Source organism: Emydura macquarii, unplaced genomic scaffold (assembly GCF_026122565.2).
Source record: "Emydura macquarii macquarii isolate MOO-44397 ecotype Brisbane River unplaced genomic scaffold, CSIRO-AGI_Emac_v2 contig_554, whole genome shotgun sequence".
In the NCBI taxonomy this organism is placed as follows: Eukaryota; Metazoa; Chordata; order Testudines; family Chelidae; genus Emydura; species Emydura macquarii.
The window spans coordinates 16,546,557-16,571,486 of NW_027130691.1; the positions used below are offsets into that span (position 1 = coordinate 16,546,557).

Genomic DNA, 24,930 nt, shown 5'->3' on the forward strand with positions numbered 1-24,930 from the left:
TTGAAGCAGAGATCATGGTTGTAAGAACCAAGCACAAATGTTCTGCAAAAAGATGCATTTGAGATTCCATGTAAAATGGAGAGAGATGGAAACACAGTCTTTGCTCTTAGAAATGAAGAAGACTGAAAAACTAGTTTTCACTCCTCTTTTACAGGAAGGAATAAAAAAGTCAGAGGCAGATCTGAAGTGCTGAAGCCTATTCTTGAGCCACTCCAGAAATTGCCACAACAGTGCTGAGGGTGGAAGAGAGATAACAGAAATACAAGTTTCTAAAGTAACACTAACCTGCACTTAACCCTTTGCTGAGAGGTGGGAATAATCTTAACAGTTACGTTATTCTGCTCCCATACTACCAAGACTTCTTTCTGATTTTATTAAATATACTACAGCACATTTACTGGTGCAAATGATAAATAATCAAAACTAAGCTGTAATTCAGTAAATAAATGAAAGTACATTTTGTGACACAGTCTCTGATTTGTGTTTTGCAAACACATTCTGCTGGGCTCAGCAAAAGGTATTAGCAGCAGAATCGAGTCCTTACTTGTTAAGTCACAAAATTCAGTAGTTTACAATGATCTTGTAAGTTTTCAAGGTTCTACAGTATTTATAAGATAACAAAAAGTCTGAGAAAATTTTCTCTATCTAATAGCAAAACAGCAAAGATCTTGCATTCTGATCACCTGCTGAGAATTTAGACATATATGAATTTTTATGCACATTAGTCAGAACTTATTACTCTCATAACACCAAATCAGAGAGTAATAAAACAGCCACCACATTCTGCATTCTTTACACAAAATCAAAGCTGAACAGACTGGCTGAAGTACTGAATATTAACTTGAATAACTTTGCAAGGTATTGTTTGAAGACCACATCACAAACAAAAATCAAAATGATACTGATTTGAGTGATGCTTCCATTATTGTGTGGGGGAAGATAAGAAATAAGAATAGCCAAAAGGTTACAATGCAAGTCTAAATGCATTGATAGTCGAATGGTGTATTGTTACCGAGGACCATAAATTATTTCTTCATAAATTCAATTTAGTTACCTGAAGGTGGGACTTTGTGACAGAAGGAGCCCATTTCATTGCTTCTTGTAGAATCATCCCACAGCGTGCAGCAAAGTCCTTCACTATACTCTAGGAAAAGTGCATTGATACACCAGTCTGTCAGTCAATAATTCACAAACAGCATTGCACTTAGTGGCATAATAAGCAACATTAAGAGCACCAAGAGGAGACAGTTCAAAAGACTTTTAACGACACTAGGATATTGCAGCCTATTTATGAGAGAGTATTCTGGGAAGCAGAGAATTTTTTTTTTCTTTGGTAAGGTGTGATTCTGAAACAGGGAAATTCAGAATGAACGTCAAACGTCTGGTTGTTAAATTACAGTACAGGAGCCTTACAAAACTATTCAGAGTAGCTGACCCAATCAAGTCAATTAAACCTCTTTTTGCCACCTGTTGAATCAGCAAAGAGGTAACACCTACCTCTCTGGCTTCATATGTATCAGGGACAGTGATTCTATATGGGGCGTCTGGAATGTCATAGTATGGTTGGTCCTTGTGAATGTCCTAAAATAAAGTATGTTAAAGTCTCAGTAAGAAGCTATTCACTCATCTCTGATTAATTTGTTCACTATAGGCTACACTTTTAGCAAACACAGCTTGCTTTGCTAAGTCAGTTTGCTAATGACATCATCCATCCCACAAAAGCAGATTAAATAGCTATTTAAAAGACTCCTACATTTTTATTTTATTTTCAACATGACCATAATTATAAACTCTCTTATGGTCTAATGAAAAAACCATTAAAAAATAAATAAAATAGTACTTCTGTAGCCGTTTTCCATCTTCAAAACACTTTACATACAATAGTGCATTAATCCTAAATTAAATAATCAAGCAAGACTGCACACTTCTCACCTCACATGGGAGTTCTGAGTTTTAACTGATGATTCATGTTTGTAACATAATTTATGATCTTTGGATTTAAGGGATTCAGAAATATAAGTTGTTACTATGAAAGGTGTCTTTTCTTGGATATTACTGAGCAACTTAAAACTTCAAATAAACAGATCTTCAGGCAAAATCCTTATCACTGCAAAATGAATAATTTAACTCAGAGAAAAAAAGAGTTGGAACACTACACTGCTTAGCCACTTCATTGCTGAATGATGCATAAGATATGTTGTGTATACATGCACCTCCGAGCAATTGTATCTGGTATCTCTAGAAAACTTTGGTCTGTATACATGCACTTTCTATCAGCAACAAAAGGGTTAATAAGAAAGTACTCACCGCACTAAGAGATAGTGACAATGTCTGCAGGATATCTAACATGGTCTTCAGCACAGTTCCACTCCACAGTAAATGAGGGAATCTAAAATAAAATAAGTTGACACGAATAGTCACAGAGCCAAAAAAGATTATGCCTTCACCAAAAGGTGCAGAAGATACACAAAGAACAATATATCTACCTGTAAAACTATAACGAACACAAAGGATTAAGTTAACCATGGCTCACAACAGACTGGAATTGTCAAAGGCTCTCTTTGAAGGCAGACGCTAAGGGGGTAGATTTCCAAGGGCACAGAGGCAATCGGGTACAAAACTCGTATTGCAAGTCAGTGCAATAAGGTCAGGCTAGACAACTTCAGCTCCGTTTCACCCAACTGTGTCAAGGAGGAAAGGGAACTAAAGAGCAGATTACCATTTTAACCTACATTTTGTTTTGTTCTTGATTTTCAGTCTTCTCTTGTCACCATACATACTAAATACACTATACACTACTGGCCAGAAGAGGGCACTGACTGCTTTGTAGAATTACACACAGTATGATAAAGCAGAGTGTATTTTTGCATTTACATAAGTGAGCATTCTGCATTGGATCATCTTGTGTGGATACTAGAAAGAGGATTGGAATAGTAACTAAGCAAGGATTTCAGAACCAGGATAACATTTTAGTAGCCCTCTAGGCCTTTTTTAATCAATTGGATATTTTCATCTTTGTTATATACAAACTGATTGCTCAACAGAACTGGCAGCCATGGAATCTAAATGAATGCCCTATTCAATTGCATTCATCAGTATGAAAACGGTAATATAGCAGGGATGTCTATACTCACTTATCTACAAGACCAGATAAGTATTTATCTGCAACCCTCCTGATCCTCTTGTGAATGTGGTTAAAATTCACTAGTAGAAACTGAGCATGTCTCTCCAGCTCCTCTTCATTCTCTTTAGTTTTAGCCTAGATATTCCAAGAGAAACATGACACTTTTGTTTTTAAAAAGGACTTTCACAAAATGAAAACAAACACACACACACACACACAAACACACTTGAGTTCTCCTTCCCATGTAACTTACTTTATCAGCCATCATTGTAAGGAAAGCTTCGAACACCTTATCCGCAACAGCTACCACACACTGCATCATCCCTGGAGAAGAATCAAGAAAAATTGTGTGCTCTGTTATAAGAGCTAAATTTTCCTTGTATACTGCACCATTAGCAGTTGAACATGTTTGTTTATACCCAGCCAATGCTGAATCAAGCTGCTTTTACAATTCTAACTAGTGTTCATTCCAGAAAGAGCAAGTTTTTAAAACATCTAAAATAAATTGAAAATAAGCCACCACCACTTCAAAGTAGCATTTAGCAATATCCTCCTGCTCCTATATGCCACAGCTTTGCAGAATAGTCACTCTGTTTATCAATAGAATATCTCTGAAAATTAAAATATGCATAATTTAGCTATTCGATAAGGGTAGTTTCTACAGGTTACACTGCAGTTTAATCAGGGGAGTTTATAGTGAAGGGGCTCAGCCCTTCCCTGCATATTTCTGCATACCTTAAACTTGCTGATGTTCTATATAATCCAGATGAAATGACAAAAGAGATAAAACAGGTACATTTCTCAGTGGGGGTGGAAGCATAATTGCAATTCATCATTGCATATTAAGTTAGAGCTAATAACCCAATAACAAAGGGGGTTGATGGAACCAACCACCAACTGCAGGAATTTCAGAAACCTGCACTTGAGCAGGAGTTGCTAGAAAACATCATTCTGAATACAAATCTTTGGCAATGGTTTTGATTTAATGGACAACACAAAACATGTTGAGAACCGGAGAGTAGTTTAATAAACTGCAATAAAACCTATTTATGCATATACTGTCGAGTGACCAGAATGCTGTTTCATCAGTGAAATTTTAATGGAGAAAACTGTCCTGTCTGATTTAGTCCTCTTCCCCTCATGGTTTTCAGCTAGTGTCAGCTGATAGCATAAACTTTCAACAAATTAAAAAAAATTTGACAATTTGTAGGAAATTTGGCTGGAACACGGAGTACATCCACTACATAAGATTATTTCTACCAGGACTATCTCCCTGGGTACGCACATACTGCACTGACTAACGTAAAAACATTTAATAAAGAACAGACTGCTCTAAACACAAAAGCTGTGCAACAGCCCTACCCTGGAGCAGAGCAGCTCAACTACTTTCTTTCATTTACTTCCGGGGTTACCGCAGGTTAAGGGACAAGAGATTAGCACCACAGAAAGCACATAACAGAGCATTTTGCCCCCAAAGGGAACAAGTGTAAGAAAGAATTGAGTGCGCAAGCAGATAGTCTGTAGGCAATATGCTACAAAAGAAATAAGCAGCTAGTGGTCAGCTCTGGTCTAAAGAGTTCTCTGCAATGGCTTTGTGGCCACCAAGCCAAAATGTATGGCCCACCTCTGATAAAGCCAAGACTCCCTCTGTCATGTACAATTCAAAATATGTTTTGCTTTACAGCATATCCATATAATGCAGGTTCACTTGAAATTAACCTAATTCCATTCATTTTGTTCTGTATGCTACTACCCAGACAAATTTTAATATCTCAGGTAGCACATAACCTATGTAATCTTACCAGATTTGTCTTTCTGAATCGCTTTATCCTCAAAATAGCAAAACATCACTTGGAAGCGATCTTGGTCTGTTGAACGCAATACCCTAGGAGGGCAATAATTTTTTAAACACATTTCACACAAAACTAAACATAGAAACAGTTCCTTATCCCTATAGTACATACCCATGCACCAAGAATGATTAATTTAAAAACTACAGTAAGATTTAGCACTTGAGCCTTTGGGTTTGTTTTCAACTAACAAGGATTGGAGGAAAACAATTTTTTTGCTACTAGGCAAACAGTTCACATAGCTGATAGAAGTGGGAGAACTTGCACAAAGTTCAGGAGGCTGAGGAATCCACCCTGCCACAGCTGCAGGATCCACCAGTTGATGCTGGAGGCTGTGGGGTCCCCCACCGCCGATGGCGGGTCTGGGTGGTAGGCCCCCCACAGTGGCTGGGAGCTGCAGGGGTCACTGCTCGGGGCTCTGGGGACCGCTGCCACCCGGGGCAGCAGCGGGGCCACTCGCGGTGGCTAAGGGCTGGAGGATTGTCTCATGGTGGCTGGGAGCTGCGAGATCCTGGTCACCCCTAGCGCCAGCAGCAGCTAGGAGCTGCGGAGGCCAGCCACCTGCAGCTCTGAGGTCCCCTGGCCACCCACGGCTGCTGACAGTTGCGGGGTGCCACCCCACCTGCCACAACACAGAGCTTGGGGGTCCCCCCCGCTGACCCCAGTGGATGGGAGCTGTGGGGACTGGCCACTACCGGCAGCTTGGGGCTCTGGGGATCCTCGCCGCCTGTGGCGGCTGAGAGCTCCCAGGTACCTGCAGCCCAACCAGAAGCTGACGGGGTGGAAGCTGAAGAACATAATTTCATGGAAGTCTCTGGAAGTCACAGAATCCAGGACTTTCACGACCTCCATGACAGACTTGCAGCCTTAAGCATCATGGATAAGATTCTGTGCTATGCCTCCAAGAAGCTCAGCATAGGACTCGCAGTCCAGGGGACAGGGAGCTGAGGTTGTTTAAACTTGCAAGAGGGTCCTTGGAAGGAAGCTTTATGGTTGTCTTCCATTGTTCCTGCACCAGGGAACTCCTCCCTCCACACCACCGGAACTGGGCTTTCAGGGCTGCCGTATGTGACTCCAGCCCTTTTATCAGTCTCAGAGGGGCTTGGGCATTGATAAAGCTTTCACCCTATGCGTGAAATCCTGGCCCCACTGAAGTCAATGACAAAACTCCCAATGACTCAAACAGAATCAGAATTTCACTCTACTTGTCCAAGTTTGGCCGAAGGGTTCATGAAATGCCAGAAACCAAAGATTACAAAACCAACATGCAGTAATAAAAAATATACCTCATGTACTCTAGACGATAAACAGACAGTAGATAGGTAGACATGGCAAAGTCCAGCTTATTGATCAGAGCGGACACTTCTGGAGGAGGATCCAAGAGATTTATGATGGTGCTCCGTAACTCATTCAGTTCAGCCTAAAGGTAAGCAACTTCAGTATAAAGAGAGATATCCAAAGTGGTGGCACTATCTTTATTTGCATTCTGAAAAGGTTTAATTTAGGTTATTACTGATTATATTATGCCTTTAAAACCAAAAACTTTCACACTGTAATTGTGCATCCAAGTAAAGAAGAAAAAAAAACCACTTATTTGTGGCACACAGTGAAGTACCTGAATAGTGCATAAGATGCATTAGTTCAGCAGCAGAAAACATCAATGCTTTTACTCATAAGAAGTCAGGTTCAAGAAGTACAGCTCAACACAATTCATTAAAAGTAAGGGATAAACTGTGCTGGAGTAACTAAAGAAGTTATACCGGCAAAGAATTTGGCTCTCAGTTTTACACTTGTCATTCATCCTTTACTTGTTCATCTTACATTGTGAACAATACCACACATTCTTCTGTTACAGTCTATCATGCAAACATAGGGAGAGAAAAGTGGACAAGTACCAAGCCATAGTCAATGGCAAAAGATGAAGGCTCAGCTAGGAGCCACTTTAATAGAGAGAACGACAGAATGCCATTTTACTCCAAAAACAAATTCATCCAATCACCGATCTGCAGATTTTATCTGCCAGATACAAAAGGAGAAAACACAAAAACATCATTAGGTTTCTCTTCCCACAAAGGCCTAGTTTCTATATTTAGCCAATAGAGGAATGTGGCTACTAACATAAACACACTTGTACTACTTAATGGTCTTGCTTTTTGTTCTGTTAAGCCATGCACAGCTCACAGGATGCAACAGAGCATTTGTAAAGCTACTATTATATTGCTGTTCTAAAGCAGCGTCTACTGGTTACTAGCCAGCGTGTTATTTAATGTCGGAAGTGGCATAAAGGAAGAAACTGTTTCTTACAGAAGTCACTGTGTCATTTTTCATGGCAGAGTTGTACTGAAGGACAGATCGAAGAGGTTCTTTGCTGGGAAACGTGAGTAGTGGAGACTTGGTGGCTATCTCACATACACCTTCATACCACTCTTCTGGCCAAAGACCTATAGTAGAAATTTGGAGTAACAGGGAGGGGAGAAAGACAAACCATGTCTAGGAGAAACATCCTAATACACTCACTTTATAGTGTATCAACTAATCTTGCTACTAAAGAAACCTAAAATTAGTTTAGTGATTTTTCTACCGATGATCAATTGGTTATCGCTAACAAGATATTAAGAGTCACTCAGTGAAAAAAAGGATTACCAAGTTTTGTGCTCTCTCTTAAACCATCTTTTCACACATTCAGCTATATACACTCCAAACAAATGGCCCACTTTCCAAGCATGTATCAAACCCGCTCAGATCGCTGCAGGTGAAACCTCTTAATGCGTAAGCAGTTTCTACTTTGCCTGTATATATTATCCCTGACCTTCCCATGTTCGATCACAGCCATCACAATTAGCTGTGCTACTTATGAACAGTAGACGAGGTATACAATAATAAATTGTACACTTCTGTAGTCTAGTCCATGGCAAAGTAGGGCACTTTGGACACAACTGCAATCTGTCATCAGAGAAGTACCTAATAAGATGCCTGCATTGTGGTGCCTTCCCACTTACCCCTAGTCCTTCTAGATCTCTACAGTCTGTGCCAAACAGCTGATATGCACGTACAAACTAGGTAAACCTAAGTCTACCAGAACATCAATGAATCTTTTCCCATTGGAAATTATACTACCTGATCCCTCCACCGCAAATCCCATAAGCACCGAATACAGCCAAAAATCACGGAAGAGCTTCTGTAACCTGGGTTTGGCCTCCTTGATAGGTGGCAAGCGTCTGGTGAGCTAACATGAAAAGGAGAAAATAATTAGGGGATTGCAATAATTTAATCACTTGTTAAGAATCAGTCAATATAGCCTCATATTTTATTGTTGTTCTAGCATTTCCAAAGTTAGTTTCTCCATCTGTTTCAGTATATTAATAAAAATCATGTAGTTACTGTTAAAATTACTGATACTGTAAAAATACCCATTTAATTGTGTTGGAATGTCTTAGCCACTACTAATTTTGCAAGCTGATTAAAGAGCATCTCGCCTCCTTCAATCTGTAAGATGCGAACAATGCTGTTCAATTTACTTTATTGCTGATGAACTCAAACAAGCAGCCATTTTAATTCATCTATCAAAATATTATTATAATTGTTTATTTGTTTTGTAGTAGCACCCAGAGGCCCCAATCAGGGATCGCACGCACATACATACCCTAAAAAGATGGTCCCTGCCCCAAAGAGCTTACAATCTAAGTAGAGACAAGGCACAACTGGTGGATACAACAAATAGATGGACAGAGAAGAAAGTCACAGTGAAACAAGTATGACCAAAGTAATAAACAGCAGTCATTTTTGAGTGACTGACTTTGAAACTTTAATAATGTTATTTTAACTCTGTTCTGTGTGTGTAGTATAAACACACACACACACACTTATACAGAACATAGCTACAGAAAGAGAGCTAGCTAATTACATCATCCAAATGTATACACATTCTTACACACAATTTTTGAGGAAAATCTTTCATACCCTGAAAGCTCACAGACAGAGCAAAAGCAAGTAAGCACCCCATGAAACCATAAAAACCTCAACAAAACATCCATGAAAGAAGCAACAAATCATTTGGCAGAGACTACTATGCAAGAAGAGGAGTTTTGGCTGATGAGGCAAATTTAACAGTGTTTGATTTAGAGCCTGTTTACTTTGGGAGATACACAATTTACTAGCATCAAAGTTCAGATTTAAACCCTGCCATTTGCCTTATTGAAGCTGTTCAAGACATCCCTTTCTACTCAGTGGCTTGAAGGTAAGGAACATTATTATCATTTGAGCTGGATTTGAAATCTTAAAGAAAAATATATTACAACAGCGGGAGAATGATTTGCCCACAATAAAACGAGGGTAAACAGTACAGTTAGTCTACGGAGAGGATGAGAATATAAAATTAGGAACCACAGACAACATTGTCTTTCACTAGCATTACTGCACAGAAGTGCCTTAACCTCTAACAGTATGGAACAGAAAATGTCACTGTAAAAAAAAAAAGTGAGTTATTAAAATTACAATACTTCACTCACTATATAGCACAGGTTTTAGTACTGTTCTGTTACAGGTGCTTAAGGATTAAAGAATTTTTGGTTTCAAAACTAGAATATTCATCTCAAATGGTTTTAAGGTTCCAAGTTCAAAGATAATTAATTTTCATTCTTTTATGTACATTAACAGACAGGAAAATGAGAGTAACTGATCTACTACCTGGATGCTACAAAAATGTTTAAATATTTCTCTTTCCACCTCTCTCTGAGTTCTCTATTTTATTGTTTAAGAACAGCTTAATAGTCTCTTCTTCCAAAACCTTTTCAAAGGCTCCCTTCCCTCTCCACCCCATATTTTTTTTAAACATTTTGTCAATTTTTAAAAAGGGTCTTTGAAATAGTGGCATTCAATGGTACTATCTTACATTGCAATTTCTAAACATTTACCTTTAACAAAAATAAAATTAATTATTTCTCTTGTTCCAGACAGGATTTAACAGAATCTGAGTTTATTTGTGTGGCCACAGGAAACTGGTTTAGAAATCAGAGTCTGACTTTCAAACTGCTTTCACTCCTTTCAATCATAGAATAGCAGATTATCAAATCCTTGAATTCCATCCTTAGTTGATATCATAGCAACAAATTACAGCTTTTGCATATATTTTAGGTCACTAACTAAGGCAATCAATATGATCATGTGCTTAAATACCTAGGGACTGTTTCTGGGAGCTGTGAGTACTCAGTATCTTGGCAAGCCAGGTCCCTAGTCTCCTCACACAATATGTATATAAGCAAAGCTCTTGATTTTAAAGCCATAAGGCCAAATTCTATTCTCCGAGACATTCATGCCACTCAGTGGAATTAATTGGAGTTGCATGAATATAACTGAGGAACAATCTTCCATAAGAAAAACAGGATCTACCAAAGCACCTTCCCGGAGGAAATAACTGGGGCTACTGTCACTTTAATTTGATCCTAAATCTTTTTTTTAAGACAGATATTGGCATTTCCAATAATTATAAAAGCTACTGCTGCTCTAGTTTTAATTATATAGATATCCCACCTTTGGAAAAGGAGTATCGTATATTGTATAATCCTACACAAAACCAAATAAATAGGTAAAATACCCAGAAACCCAAAAATTAAAATCAAACAATTCCCCCAAAACTCTAGGCAAAAAGAGGGCAAGTGAAGGAGTGCACTGGAACAGAAAAGGCTATGCAATTAAAGAAACGTGCACCTAAATATGGCCTTTATCTGGCAAAGTTACACGCATGTCCCAATGGTACTACTCTCAGTAAGTAAAGTTAAACAAGAGCACGTCTTGCAGCATTGTGCTACGTCCCTACATCTCCTTTATTCCATCCTCATTCAATTCCACCCTTTCACAGACACTGCCCATCAAAATCCCAGTTGGTGTTTAAAATACGTTTTTCAGATAAAAAGCATCTGTCACATTTTCTTTGCATCTCTCTGATGTGCTCCAAACGAATGTTTTCCTACTAAATGCCAACATTTTGAAGCTATTTTCTATCAGACTTCAGCCTGTTTAATTTTTTTTTAAGTACACATATTCTTGCAGCTTAAACCTTTATAATATACAAGAGGCCTAGGCATTTTAGTAGATGACTATCTGTGTGTACACAAGCTGGAAAGCAATGACACTTTCTCCAATGACACAAATCAACTGCTGTTTAATGGACCTGAAAAATCTCAGATGAGGACAGGTCCAGGCATGAGAAATTATATGAGTATGAATTAAACAAACTAATTAAACTTGGTACCACTCAAGTGAAAAGGCTAACACAAAAAAACAAAAACAAAACAAAAAACCCAATGTAGGAGCCAGCCAACTATCTGATGTAGGACTCAATGGTAAATTAAACGACCTACTGAAGAAAAGGGGCAACCTATTAGAACTCAGGTACAACGCAGTTTCTCACTGTGATATATTGTGTCTTCCAGCTTCTGATCTGTCACAATGAAGTTCCTATTTCATTTGTTTGTTCTCGCTGTTGTCACAACATCTGCATTTTGTGGGATCAAAGACTTGAAGGACCATTTTGGAAATGTTAATGAAGCTATAAATCCCCGTGCGCCCCATGAAAATGGAACTCACGATATGCCTAATTTTCCACCGGAATTCCATAAGGAAAACACTATAACCAATGACTTGATTGCTGGGGAAGAGGGAGAGGAAGATTATCTAGACTGGGAAAAGATATTTAGTGATTATGATTATAGTGACATAATTGATGCTGTTCCATATACCGTTTCTGAAATTCAGCAAGGAAATATTCTTGAGCTTTTCCATGGTAAAACCAGAATCCAGCGTCTTAACATCCTCAATGCAAACTTTGGCTTCAACCTTTATCGGAGTCTGAAGGACAGAGCCAATTCTTCAGATAATATTCTGATGGCGCCTGTTGGTATTTCCACTGCAATGGCTATGATTTCATTGGGGCTGAAGGGACCAACACACCAGGAGGTACTGTCTGTTTTAGGCTTCAGAGACTTCATTAATGCCAGCTCCAAGTATGAGATTATGACAATTCACAACCTCTTCCGTAAACTAACTCACCGGCTCTTTAGACGCAATTTCGGATACACACTGCGGTCAGTCAATGATCTTTATATTAGGAAGCAATTTTCCATTCTGGATGATTTCAGAAACAACATGAAAAATTACTACTTTGCTGAGGCCCAATCATCTGATTTCTCAGACCCTGACTTCATCACTAAAACCAATGAGCGCATTCTGAAACTGACCAAAGGATTAATAAAAGAAGCTCTGATGGATGTCAGTCCAACAACGTTGATGATGATTCTCAACTGTATTTACTTTAAAGGTAAAGAATCCTAATTTCAATTTCAATTTTCAGCAATGGATTAATTTAATTTGTATTTTACAGCACATATCAATCTGAGGAACCAAGAATGAATCAAAATCTAGTCTACAATTTAGGCCACAATAATTGTTTTATTTCATAGTCCCACTGGATACTAAGAATTTGTATTTATTGCTACAATGAACCATGACCTCACTGTGTTAGGCACCCTACAAACAGAACAAAAAGACAGTCCCTGCCCCAAACAGCTTGCAATCCAAATACAATACAAAGAGGCAATAGATGAATACAGACCATAACCATAACAGAACATAACAGATGAATAACAGAATCACACCTGAGGAACTCTATGCAAAGTTATTCTTTCAGGAAGAATCATTGCAGTGTGTGCTATAAGTAAATAGTCAAATTCAGTCCTACCATAACCAGGTGTAACTCCACTGACTTCAGTAGAGATACACCTGAGTTGAATTCAGTCCAACACATTTATAAAGAGTTTTAAAGTATTCAGTATCTAGAGAATCAGCCAGGGTCAAAGATTCTGAGCTTAATGTATACATATAAAGATACACAGTGATCTGTATCCAGGGTCTACTCAAGGTCCTGACAAAAGTTTACTAGCTTAAAAAAAATGGTCTTCTAATAAAGATAGAGTAGAAAAGCATTCATTGTGATTGTTCGCCCAAAGCATCCAAGATAGGAGGTGGTTTCTTGTAAGGTTTTTAATTATGGGTAGAGTGGTAGTGCTGCCTGGAGTTAAGGCTGCCCAATACATCGCATTACAAGACCCTGTTTTCAGTTTCTTATAACTGTTGCCAAACTTTAACTGTTTGGGCTGACATTTTCAATATTGGGCATCTGATGCAGGCTGGGTGTTTTTATGGGTTTTTTTGTTTTGTTTTGTTTTGTTTTGTTTTTAATTTCAGCAAAAAAGGTTCAGATGTTTCAGGGAGCAAGTTAAGGGGAAATATGCTGTTTTGTCCATGTTAAAAATACTGGGACTGGGGCAGAGTCCCAATGGTGGGGGGGAGAGGAGGGAGAAGAGGAAAGAGAATGGTATAAAGAACCTGGAGAGGGGGACTGGGAGGGAAAGACGGAGATCGGATGGGCTGATGGGAATGGAGGAAGAGACTGGGGCAAGGAGCCAGTGGGAAAAGACAGGACTGAGACGGGACAGGCTGGAGGCAACAGGACAGAAGTATCAGTGACCATCATAGCACACTCCCCCTATAAACTGAAAAGGAATAAAAAATTCCCACATCTCAACATTCCTCACCTTACAGCAAATATCTATAAAACCCCTAGCAAAATATGTCTCATCTCCCTCTACTAGCTGGTCTATAGAAGACTGTGACCACCTACAGAAATCCGCTACACAGGCAACCTTAATCCTGGCATCTCCTAACTTTAGAGAGATTGACTTTGCAACCTCAATGTTCTTTTAACATAGGATTTTGTGTGTAATCTCTTGCTCTCTCTCACATACACACGCGCACATTTTGCTTCAGTAATATTGCACACCCAAGGGAAATGGTCTATATCAGCGTTTCTCAATTAAATTTCCCCGTGGAACCCTTTAGACTCCACGGGGAAATTACACTCATACTTGATACCCTCCGCCGAAAAATCCGGGACATCTTCCCTTTTTCGGCGGTGCGGAGAACAGCTGCTCTCGGCGGCGTGATGTCACTTTCTCGCGGAACCCTAACAGTGTTCCCGCGGAACACCAATTGAGAAACACTGGTCTAGATGCTATATTAAGTGTCTCTGCTAGTACATAGCTCAAAGAAGGATGAGAACCCACCTGGTTCTGCTCTCCTTTGGAGAAATTACTAATCGCCACACTCTAAGCAGGAACTTCAGAATTCATTTGTTAACACAGTAAAACTAAAAATGTGATTTCCATTACTACATTAGCAAAGTTGAGTTTAAAAACCAAATTTCCTATGAGAAAGTAAGTACTGGGCTCTATCCAAGTGGACCCCTAATAAGCTGATTAGTGAAACTTTAGAGTAATGGGAGAGTTGCTTTAGAGCTGTAAATCTCTGCACCTACATTAAGGACCATCATGAAAAGGAAGAGATTAAAAACAACATGAAATATACACTGAGAGAAACAATCTACTGTAGGTCAAGTTTTAAGGATTGTTCTGTTACAATGTATATGCTGAGAGACGATCAAATGCTTGGGTGATTTTAAAAAAATCTTCGCCAACACTAAGTTCCCCTTTGTATGTTGAAAATCTTGGTTCTCTAATACTAAAAACAAAAAATGTTATTTTGCCAGGTAGCATGTAATCCAATTAGTCCAAAGTCCCAGCCCCTTTAGCAATTTCTTCTATTAACTACTGTGATTAGTTTGTTATATTTCCTGAAGGTAGGAAATAGTCATGCACTGATCTCTCCAGGCCTCTTCCTCATCAAAGTCATGGCTCCTGGATTGTTTGCTCAAGATGATTAGTTTTGAATTTTTTTTTTTTTTTTTTTGAAGAAGATATTCATGGGCTTCTGAGTTTCCCCAAGTCTCACTACTACAGATTCCAACTTTTGTCCATCTTGCTTACTTACAATATTGGTGCTGCAGTACCTCCTAGATGGAAACTGATGTACATCCTTAAACATGAAGATGTTCACTCTCACAGCACTGGAGCGTTGGACAATTGCCCACCAGGCTCAGAGCTCCCTTTCATGAAGAATGTGATTGAGAAGGTGGTGGAAGCCATCCGATTTCAGTTGGAAACAAAACATATTGTGGGTTGGTTTCCAGTCTTCTTTTGAAATTGAGACCACTCTTGAGAGGGGCATGAATGATCTCTTGCTGGCTTTATACCAGCTATCAGCTAATTATTTTAGTCATGCAGGAACTCAGCAACTTTGGATACGATTGACATGATGTGGTAACTAAGAGTATGTCTACACAGCTAAGAAAAACCTGCAACTGGCCCACTTCAGTTGACTCAGGCTCACAGGGCTCAGGCTGTGGGGCTGTTTCATTGCTGTGTAGACTTTCAGGCTCAGACTCCAGCCCAAGCTCTGGGATCCTCCTACCCCACAGGGTCCTAAAGCCCAGGCTCCAGCCCAAGCCTGAGTCATCTGAAGTGGGCCAGTCGCAGGTTTTTCTTAGCTGTGTAGACATACCCTAAGACTATACTGGTATGTCCAGCACTGTTTCCCACTGGTTCCATCAGACATGGAAGACAGAAGCTAATCAAAGGTGATAAAAAACCAAATGTGTCATTATAGAGGGATCTGAAATGCAACAACCCCCATAGACTGATGCTGTATGGCATTCTATTCTACATATGTAGAAGAATTGAGAAAATAGTTTCTCAGCATTGGGTAGATTAGCAGTACATGGCTCACACTCTTCCCCTGCAGACCCTGCAAATTTGGTGTCTGTTCTGGGACAATATTTGGAGGATACGATCTGCTAGATACATCAGAGCCACTTGGCTCTCAACACCAGAAAAAGAAGAGTCTTGCTGCTGGGGAGGGCTCGGCAGCAAGAGGAGGGCCTAGGTGTCATGTCAGTAACGTACACCCTGGGCTATAACCCAGGCTTAAAAAGGAGGACAAGACTCCAGTTGGTTTTGGACAGAAACCTCTTTTACTCAGAGCAAGAATTAAAAACAAAGTGCCATTGCCAGAGTGAGTTCAAGAGGGGAAAAATACCTCCTCCATATCTAGGTCCTCCCTTATCCTAGGAAGTCCTGGTGAGTCTCTCCCACTCACTGAAAGATCAATGTGTTAACGGAGCCTTCCCTTCCCAAGGGCAATCTCTTGCATCACTGGCTGGCTATAGTCCCCAGGCCTATGAATCTAGCTTCCTCTAAAGCACTAGGGTGGAGCATACTACTGGTAAGGGTTAGGGATACCTACTATTGTCCCAATACTTGCAATCATTAACCCAAACTCCTGTTTCTTCCCGAGACTCATCCCCCTCCAGGGTTTGGGTTTTTTTTTTTTTTTTTTTTTTTTTGTTTTTTTAATTGAACTGTCATGAGGCTTCTCTAATACAATTTTTGTTGTCTTAAAATATTCCAAAATGGTAGACATACTGTAACTATAGTACAAACATGCAGATGGAGAGGAGTTACAGAAAAGAAGTTTTAATATAAATATTAGAACACAAAGCTTAACTAATGACACTTATTGCACAATGCATTATTACTCTGCAGATAAAAATTAAGCATGCAGTCCCAGGTTCTCTCTGGCATAGGACTACACATTTTGGGACGAAAGGTGAGGCATCAGATCCTCTCCAAATTACTAGCCATGCAAAAGCAAACACAATAGGAGACTTATCCAAGCCTTTCTAGATGAAGGTCAAAGGTGACAATCAGAATTTCTTAAACGAGATTTATGTTATAAAAATGTGTTCTATGGGTGTAATTGCAACAGTGAAATGAAGATATAAACTTCATAATACTGGACACAGTTACAGGATTTTTAAAAAAGGTTATACAATATTAACTCCTCCATGTACTTACCATCATGTTCCACACTTATTTGCTCACTTACAACTAATACCCATGAGTTTAAAAGGAGATACCAATAGCCAATATAAAATATAATATAATATATAAAATTTTAACTGTGCCTGTCCATCTACAAAAAAAACCAAGGCTAACTCCTTCCAGAGCCATCATTCTGAATACAACACTACATTAAAAAGGCAGATCATCAACTACATTCTTTTAAAATAGTACCTTCACTGCACTATTAATACACACACACCAAATCTTCACACAACCCTGATCCAAATCCCATAGAACGCAATAGGAAGATGTCCAGTGACTTTAAGAGGAGCTGCATCAGGTCCTTAGAGTCTGATCCTGCCAGATACTGAACTTTCTCAGCTTCACTGAAGTGAGCAGCACCTCACAAAACTGGGTAGTTAACCCCCATTGATGGTCTGCGTGGCAGCATATTTGTTTAAATGTTTTCAGTTTAATGAAGTCAAAGTCTGTTGTATGCAAAATGTAAATGTTTTGTTTCATATGGAAATTAAAATTTAGCTATATTTAGTTATGTTGATGACACAACACAATAGAACATGAATTCTAATTTTGAGCACTACATAGCGTTAAAATTACACTGATCTGCAAACACCGGCTTCAGATCCTTTAAAGTTTGTAATTTGCACAACTACCCAGAGAATTATATTCTCTCAAAAATCTCAGAAATTATTTCAACTTCATATTTTAGAGTGATTTTTGAAATGAGCATGTACATTTTAACTCCCTTAGATGTGTAAAACAAAGTCAGACAAACATCTAATTGGCCATCTGCACACACTTGCAAATCACGTGCATACATTTTTACATGTTCATTTTTTAAAAATAGGCCTTTATTTTTAAGTTGCTGCAATGAATTTCCTTTTATTCCAGCCACAACTTAAAATGAACAGCAAGTCTACATTTTGTAATATTTGTAAATAAGTCTTCATCACTAAAATTGTATTTAAACAGCTTTCATTTACAAACTACAATTATATATAGAAATAAGGATGAAGTTTTCTGCTATATTAACAGGAACTTGGGAAAACAAGTTTCCAGTGGAAATGACAAACAAACGGACCTTCCGACTTAATGAGAAAGAAACAATCAAGGTTCCTATGATGCAGACCAAAGGGAACTTCCTGGCTGCTGCAGACCATGAGCTAGACTGTGGTGTGCTACAGCTGCCATACGTGGGGAACATCAGCATGCTGATTGTGCTTCCAAACAAACTATCTGGCATGAAAGCACTGGAGAAGCAACTGACCCCTCAGGTGGTGGAGAGATGGCAAAACAGCATGACAAACAGGTATACTTTGACAGAAAATAGGTCTTGTCAAACAAGCTTGATATAGTTTCTTGATGAGATTATAAATTTAAATGACAAAAGTAACAATGCTGCCATAATAGATACTACTGCACTACATTCTGATTTAAAAATTAGCACTATACAAAATCAATGCAGCCTCTATTAAATAAATTAAAAACTGGTTAAATGATAGATCTCAAAGAGTAATTGTAACGGGGGACTCATCCAGTGGGGGAGTTTCTAGTGGGGTCCCACAAGGATCTATTCTTGACCCAATGCTATTCAATCTCTTTATCAATGATCTGGAAGAAAACAAAATAGTAGGTGGTAGAGTTTACAAATGACAAGAATTGGTGGCACGATAAATAATACTGACAAGTGTTTTCTACAGAATGATCTGGATCATATGGTAAGCTGGGTTTACTTGAACAATATACATTTTAATATCGTTAAGTACAAAGGTTATACATCTAGTGACCAACAATGTAGACTGCAGTTATAGGATAGGGGACTGTATTTTGGAAAGCAGAGACCTAGAAAAGGACTTAGGAGTCATGGCGGATAACCACTGAACATTAACTTGTAGTGCTACGTGGTGGTGAATATGATACTTGGATGTATAATTAGAGGAATATTGAGTAGAGCAGAACTTGTCCAGTGACGTTACCACTGTATAAAGCTTTAGTGAGACCATTACTTGAATACTGTGTCCATTTCCGCTGTTGACACTTCATAAGAGATGTTTAAAAAAATGGAAAGAGTTCAAAAGGGATAGAGAATGACCCACCCTACATTCAGAGACTAAAGAACTCAACCTTCTCTTTAAGATGAATAGATTAAGAAGTGACTTGATCACAGTCCATAGCTACCGATGGAGAGATTTCTGATAGCAGAGGGCTCTTCAAGCTAGTAGCAAATGCATAAATGAGATCCAATAGCTGAGAGCTGAAACTAGACAAATTCAGAGTAGAAAAAAGGGGCACATTTTTTCCAGGGAAATTAACCATTGGAACAACTTATCTATAGAGGTGATGGATTCTATATCATTTGAAGTCTTTAAAGCAAGCTTGGCTATCTTTCTAAAAGATAATCTTCTAGCTCATACAGAAGTTATGGACCTTATGCAGGAATCATCCGGCAAAACTCTACGACGTATTATGTGGGAGGTCAGATTAGATGATCATAATGGTTCCTTCTGGCCTTATAATTGATGAATAAACCATAAAATTTTTAAAAACAAATTACTTCTGTTTCATGTGCTTGATAGAACTCCAGCCTACTGTGCCAGGGAGTTCCATAATAGATATGTATTATAAGCATATGGAATTATGTACATCTGAACATGAACTATGTGCTGTTGAAATATTACTGATGCTGAGCCTTTTAAGTGAAGTATTGCAAGGGAATACATTATGTAGCAATTATAGTTTCTTTGACCTTAGATTTAGGGGAAAAAAATGCTTAAACAGACATAGCCCTAGCTTTTAGAAAGTTAAGCCTGGGAGAACAGAGCAGGATTCTTGTACATTTTAGTGTCCTGCCTGCTTGATAAGAATGGAACAGACACGCAGAGTGAAGGGATGTGATGTGATGTAATGTATATTTCTCTAAGACCTTTAATGTTTCTGTTTCTTACTAGAACAAGAGAGGTAGTTCTGCCTAAATTTAAGCTGGAGAAGAGCTATGACCTGACTGATTATCTGAAATCCATGGGAATAGAAACACTGTTTGACAAAAGTGGCGACTATTCTGGAATATCAGATGAGAAAGTCATCATTGATATGGTAATTCTTCCCCTTCTACATTCATTCTCCTTACTTATTAATTCCTGGCATCTGAAGTAAGCAGATAACTCAATATTCCTGCCTCTCCTGGAACACAGGGAGTCTGTGTTTTTCCATACATAGGGATAGACTATATACACTATATATACAAACTATGGAGGTTATGCCTTTAAATCACTGGGAGGGGTCAGGTCATGGCCAGTCAGGAAAGGGTATTCTTCAAAGCCAAAGAACTGATGCCATATAGGAGTTACCAGTGAAAACACGAGAAGAAAGCTATGTGCAGGACAGAAAAGATATTATGTTGTAATTAAAAGTTGACCATTCTTTCAGCAAATTAATAATAATACAATTCACCTAACACAAAATACTAAGACTTCCAAGTCTTACCAAAGGGATTCTGCATTTTGTCCCATTTTTACAGTTCAATCACCAAGGCAAGATTACTGTGAATGAGGAAGGCACAGAGGCTGCAGCTGTGACCACAGTAGGGTTCATGCCCCTATCCACTCAGATTCGCTTCGTCGTTGACCGCCCCTTTCTGTTTCTCATCTACGAGCATCGCACCAGCTGCCTGCTGTTCATGGGCAGAGTCGCCAACCCCAGCAAGTCTTAAAAACAGAGGTGTGCTCTCTGGGTGCTTTTATACCCAGGCTGTGTGATTACATTTTAGTACTGCAATTTTTGAAAGAAAAATTCTACTTGTCACATTAGTCATCGAGGTCACCTCCATTACACGACTCACCATTATCGGAGGAACATGCTATATATGAGTCCATTCATGTGTGTGTATGTATATATATGAATGGACTCACAGCAGATAATTTGACTGCAATTTATTATGGTAACACCAGGCACTGGTATAACTTTATTAAAATCTCCTTAAATAACTTACACTTAGTGTTATATTTCAGTGCATTGAACTTAACCAGCAAATAAAACATTAGACCAAGATTTTTAAAAGTGGATGTCTAAAGTTAAGCTCTTAAATCTGTATTTAGACACTTACAAATAAGCAGGCCTAAGGAAGGGCTGAACACCTCACAATTCTGAAGTTCTTTTTTTAAAACGACACCTATATATGGAATTAGGGACCTAACTTTAGGCACCCATTTTTGAAAATCTTGCCCTCACAGCCTGATTCTGCCCTTTGATATCTCGTAGGCCAAATTCAGTCTAAGGGAAACTGGCACAATTCCCAGTGAAGTCACAGCCAAATCCAGCAATAATGTAAATGGAGGTGTAAGTAGTAAAGTAGTGTAACTTGCACTGATTTCACATTCAACATGTTTATAAAAACATTAAACTTACAAACCAATGAGGCAGAAAGGAGGGATTGTAGAAAAAGCAGCTTATATTAGGAAAAATAAGGTATCAATAGGTCTGGTTCTGATTTCATACCAGTTCTACACATTGGTATAATTCCAATGATTTCAGTACAGTTACTCCTGATTTCCAGTAATGTGAGATCAGAGTCAGGCCAAATGGGAAATTCATATCACTGTAAGTTGCAACCAAATGTAGCCTATTGTGTATAGACACACATCTGTGGGGAGGCATAAGATCCGTAACACAGCTTATATACAAAAAGGAATTTTATATAAATGAAGGAGACAGGGAAATATTCTTTCATCCCACACCCCCAATACCTGAAGTCTGACATCATTTCCTCCATTTCACAAAACAAAGCATTTAGGCAAAAAATAAAGGCACTAAAACTCACCTCAGGCTCAATCTAATGAAATTTGACGAGAAAAACTTGATAAAAAACCAGTAAACTACTGGTAATTTTTTCAGTCTCTACAGTAGGAACATAAACACTGTCTAATTATCCTCATCATCCATGTAGATATAACATGCAATTTTAATCGATGTGTGAACTTACTTCCATTCTAAAATGCTACCATTTGATAGGAGGAACAAATATACACTTTTTTTTTAAACCAACTGTTAAAATAAGTACACTTACAACATACACATTCACATTTCAAACCTTCCCTTTTCTCTGTGCCTTTTAAGGAATACACATTGTAGTCTCACAAGTCTAATGTATTATTTGCAATATCAAATATTATAAAAAATCTAAATATTTTCAGTATTAAACTTTACTTTGCATATTTTCTCTGGTAGCATCAGAAAACATGTCTACCAATAGTTATTTTATGGATTTACAAGTCATTAATTAAGTCTTTAAAATGCAATTTATAATTGATCCTGTTTTGCTTTTACACAGTGTAATTTTCAATTTTGTACCCATTGAAATTACTTGTTCAACTATACACGAAGTTGTTTAAACATTAATGTAAATGAAAAATATCTATTATATAGTAAATAAGATGGTGAAGAGCTGATGTCAGATTATTCAACTCAATAAATAGTTTTCCCCTTTTTAATATTCCTACTTCATAGTCGTTGTTCAAGAGTTTCTTGCACATAAATACTTTTTCAGTATTGAAAAGCTTTGCCACAGAATTATTATAAAGAATAAATTCAAGTATGGGAAAGTTATCTAGTTCTTCACAAATGTGGAGCACATATTAAAGAAAATAATCAAATCAAGGAGCTAAAAGAAACTTTTGGCAATCAAGAATTAGTTTATCAAAGACTAAATTAGCAAGAAACAAAATTCTGAAAAGTTATTTTTGAGGCCACGACCAATTCCTGTAACAAGGGAAAGAGGTCAAACAGAAAAGCAAATGTAGCTGCAGCTCAGAACTCATGATCTTTATGCATTGTGCAAGAAAATCAAATATTTGCTTCTGCACCCATAATGTAACCATTAACTCTTGCTACAGGTTCTGACACTATTTATTTTACTCCACGTAAAGGTCACATTAGTGAAGAAAAATGCAGTATGCACAAAGTATTTAAATCGAATGCATTCTATCAACCAACATGTGAAATAGAAAATAGTTCTAAGCCCCTTGCAGCATGTCTCCAATGAAAGAAACCATTTTTTGCATTTTTAAAGACCTAATCTTACACCCTGTGCAGTCAATGCTAAAATTCCCATTGATTTCAATGGAGGATGGAGCAGGACCTGAAAGGGCAAAGCAGCACAGCAGTGACTACTGGCTTACTGGCCTCAAATAGGGCTACAATTAGTCCATTTAAAAGCTGCTCTGTTTTTGAGCAAGCTACCATTTGTAGCAATAGCTTCCAAATTAGTGGAGGCCCAAGACATTTACGTAAATGTTCCCGTAACCTTTGGATCCAGACTTTGTAATCATAAGTGAATTCAGTGAGAGCTGATGTTGGGTGCTTAGCACTTTTGAAAGTCAGGCAAGTGTTGAAAGACAGATTTAGGAGGCTAATTTTAGGCTCTTATTTTTGAAAATCTGAGCCAAGAAGTTTGTAATGCCAGAACAATAGTAAATGTGTCCTCAAGTGTGTTAGCAGACCTGCAAAAACTACTTGTAGATCACCATTCTGCAAATATTTGTCACATTCCCCTTTTTTCTCACTAGCTGTATACAAATAACTTTCCTAAAACAGATAATTCAACAATAGGAGAAGGGAAGACAATCTCAGCCATGTCTGGTACTCCAGTGAATCTGTCCATTAGTCTAGTAGGGCTCAGATTTTCAAAAAGGCCTAGGTGAGTTAGGCACTCAACTCCTCCCATTGCTTTTCAATTCCAGCCTAGACTATTAAATTCACAGCTGTTTGCCTAGAAAATACATGCATCAATTCAGTCTCTGGCTGGATTACTTGTCGGACTTGGTTTAAAATGATTCTGGCTCGGAAAAGCCTCTCAGTCCAAGAGGGCAAACTGTATATGTGCACCCCTATCTTGCGCTAGTTAAGTTTTGTCTTTTGTTTTGAATTGTCTTCAAACATCAGTGCATTTGAACATTTCATAAAATGCTTATATCAGAAAAGCTTATTCATATCCATAGAAGATATGGAGTCTTTCATCTCTTTCCTTCCTTGTAATTTATCTGCCTTCTTTACAGACTTTCTGTTATGCTGCTAAGCTGGAATTTATTTTTAACTATTTTTTTTTTCCCCCATTAACTTTTGTTTTCCAGTCCTCTCTCCAGGCACTGTTTCTTTTCCAGTCACATACCTCTTACTACATTGGCTGCCAAGTATTAGTCAGGATAATATTCCCTGTAGTGTTATTTGGACCACGAATCTCTTGAATTCATGACTAACAATAAACCCTCTCTCTGAATAACAAAAGATTATCTGCTTTGAGAGAGATGTCATTATCAAACAAATGCCCATTTGTTTTTTCCTTCTAGCATGTAAGAAGTTATAGTGTGCATGTCTTTCATGCTTATTTATCAGATCCATCTGATCCCCCAACAGTACAGATACTTGAGCTTTTTGGGAAATGTATTATTCGGCTTGCAAATGCCCAGTTCATGAACACTCACCACAGCAATAACAGGAATAAGCACTCCCAGGTTCCCTGCACTACTGGAGGCCTGAAAAAGAAGAAAGGTTTTTAAAAAGGTATGAAAATGCCAAAGAAACACAAAGCAATTTGAAGTAATATTTACTGCAAAGCTCACTTCCAATGGCATATGTTCCGTAGCTACTTGTATATATGCATTATGCAGACTGCAGCCCTGAACCTGCAAAACCCCTGTGTCACCCACGCCAAGCACCACTGAAATCAATGGGCTGTGCACCGGTACAGGACTCAGCCTATATGAAACCCCAGTGGGGTTTCCAAACAGGGACAAAGCCTGCCCACACGGACCCAGTAGCAGGATTGAGATATATAATTCTACAATATACATCACTTTTTCCCTAAGGGCATTCCTGTTGGAAAGAAAAACATTTATTTTGAATCCAATGGACAAGCTGAGGGGGTCTTTTTCCACAAACACCACTCTGTTATAGTTGCAAATCAAACATTGCACTTTCAGTACTGGATACATCAATCATCATCTCTACTCTGAAACGTCTAGGAACTGAAAAGTCTCATGTTACTATACATGCCCAAAGCTAACTATCAAATATTTGTCAGAAATCAGATTTTACTTCTGAACTAACGCCAAGATTATGAATCTGTAAAGGATAAGGAATTTAAGGGACT

The 24,930-nt window shown here is 38.3% G+C and overlaps 2 protein-coding genes across 3 annotated transcripts in view; one reads left to right on the plus strand and one right to left on the minus strand.

The window, feature by feature from the left end:
- The window catches only part of PI4KA (phosphatidylinositol 4-kinase alpha), an 89,593-nt gene that overhangs the window by 33,450 nt on the left and 31,213 nt on the right, over positions 1-24,930 (minus strand). For both annotated transcript variants that reach the window (XM_067539903.1, XM_067539902.1), the window contains exons 19-28: positions 24,263-24,313; positions 8,092-8,200; positions 7,279-7,415; positions 6,261-6,394; positions 4,927-5,009; positions 3,378-3,448; positions 3,135-3,259; positions 2,308-2,389; positions 1,498-1,581; positions 1,055-1,144 (exon numbers count right to left, since the gene is read on the minus strand). In XM_067539903.1, the coding sequence (XP_067396004.1) occupies positions 1,055-1,144; positions 1,498-1,581; positions 2,308-2,389; positions 3,135-3,259; positions 3,378-3,448; positions 4,927-5,009; positions 6,261-6,394; positions 7,279-7,415; positions 8,092-8,200; positions 24,263-24,313 (966 nt within the window). The remainder of the gene's footprint in view (positions 1-1,054; positions 1,145-1,497; positions 1,582-2,307; positions 2,390-3,134; positions 3,260-3,377; positions 3,449-4,926; positions 5,010-6,260; positions 6,395-7,278; positions 7,416-8,091; positions 8,201-24,262; positions 24,314-24,930) is intronic.
- Positions 8,951-21,303, plus strand: SERPIND1 (serpin family D member 1). Its single transcript, XM_067539904.1, has 5 exons — positions 8,951-9,211; positions 11,406-12,289; positions 17,823-18,096; positions 19,736-19,880; positions 20,305-21,303. The coding sequence occupies exons 2-5, from the start codon at positions 11,422-11,424 to the stop codon at positions 20,494-20,496; spliced, it is 1,479 nt and encodes a 492-aa protein (XP_067396005.1). The 5' UTR covers positions 8,951-9,211; positions 11,406-11,421; the 3' UTR covers positions 20,497-21,303.

Coding starts and splice junctions, on each gene's coding strand:
- SERPIND1 (XM_067539904.1), top strand. CDS start 11,422: ATGAAGTTCCTATTTCATTTGTTTGTTCTCGCTGTTGTCACAACATCT. Junction 12,290..17,822: donor CAACTGTATTTACTTTAAAG/GTAAAGAATCCT, acceptor CTATATTAACAG/GAACTTGGGAAAACAAGTTT. Junction 18,097..19,735: donor CAAAACAGCATGACAAACAG/GTATACTTTGAC, acceptor GTTTCTTACTAG/AACAAGAGAGGTAGTTCTGC.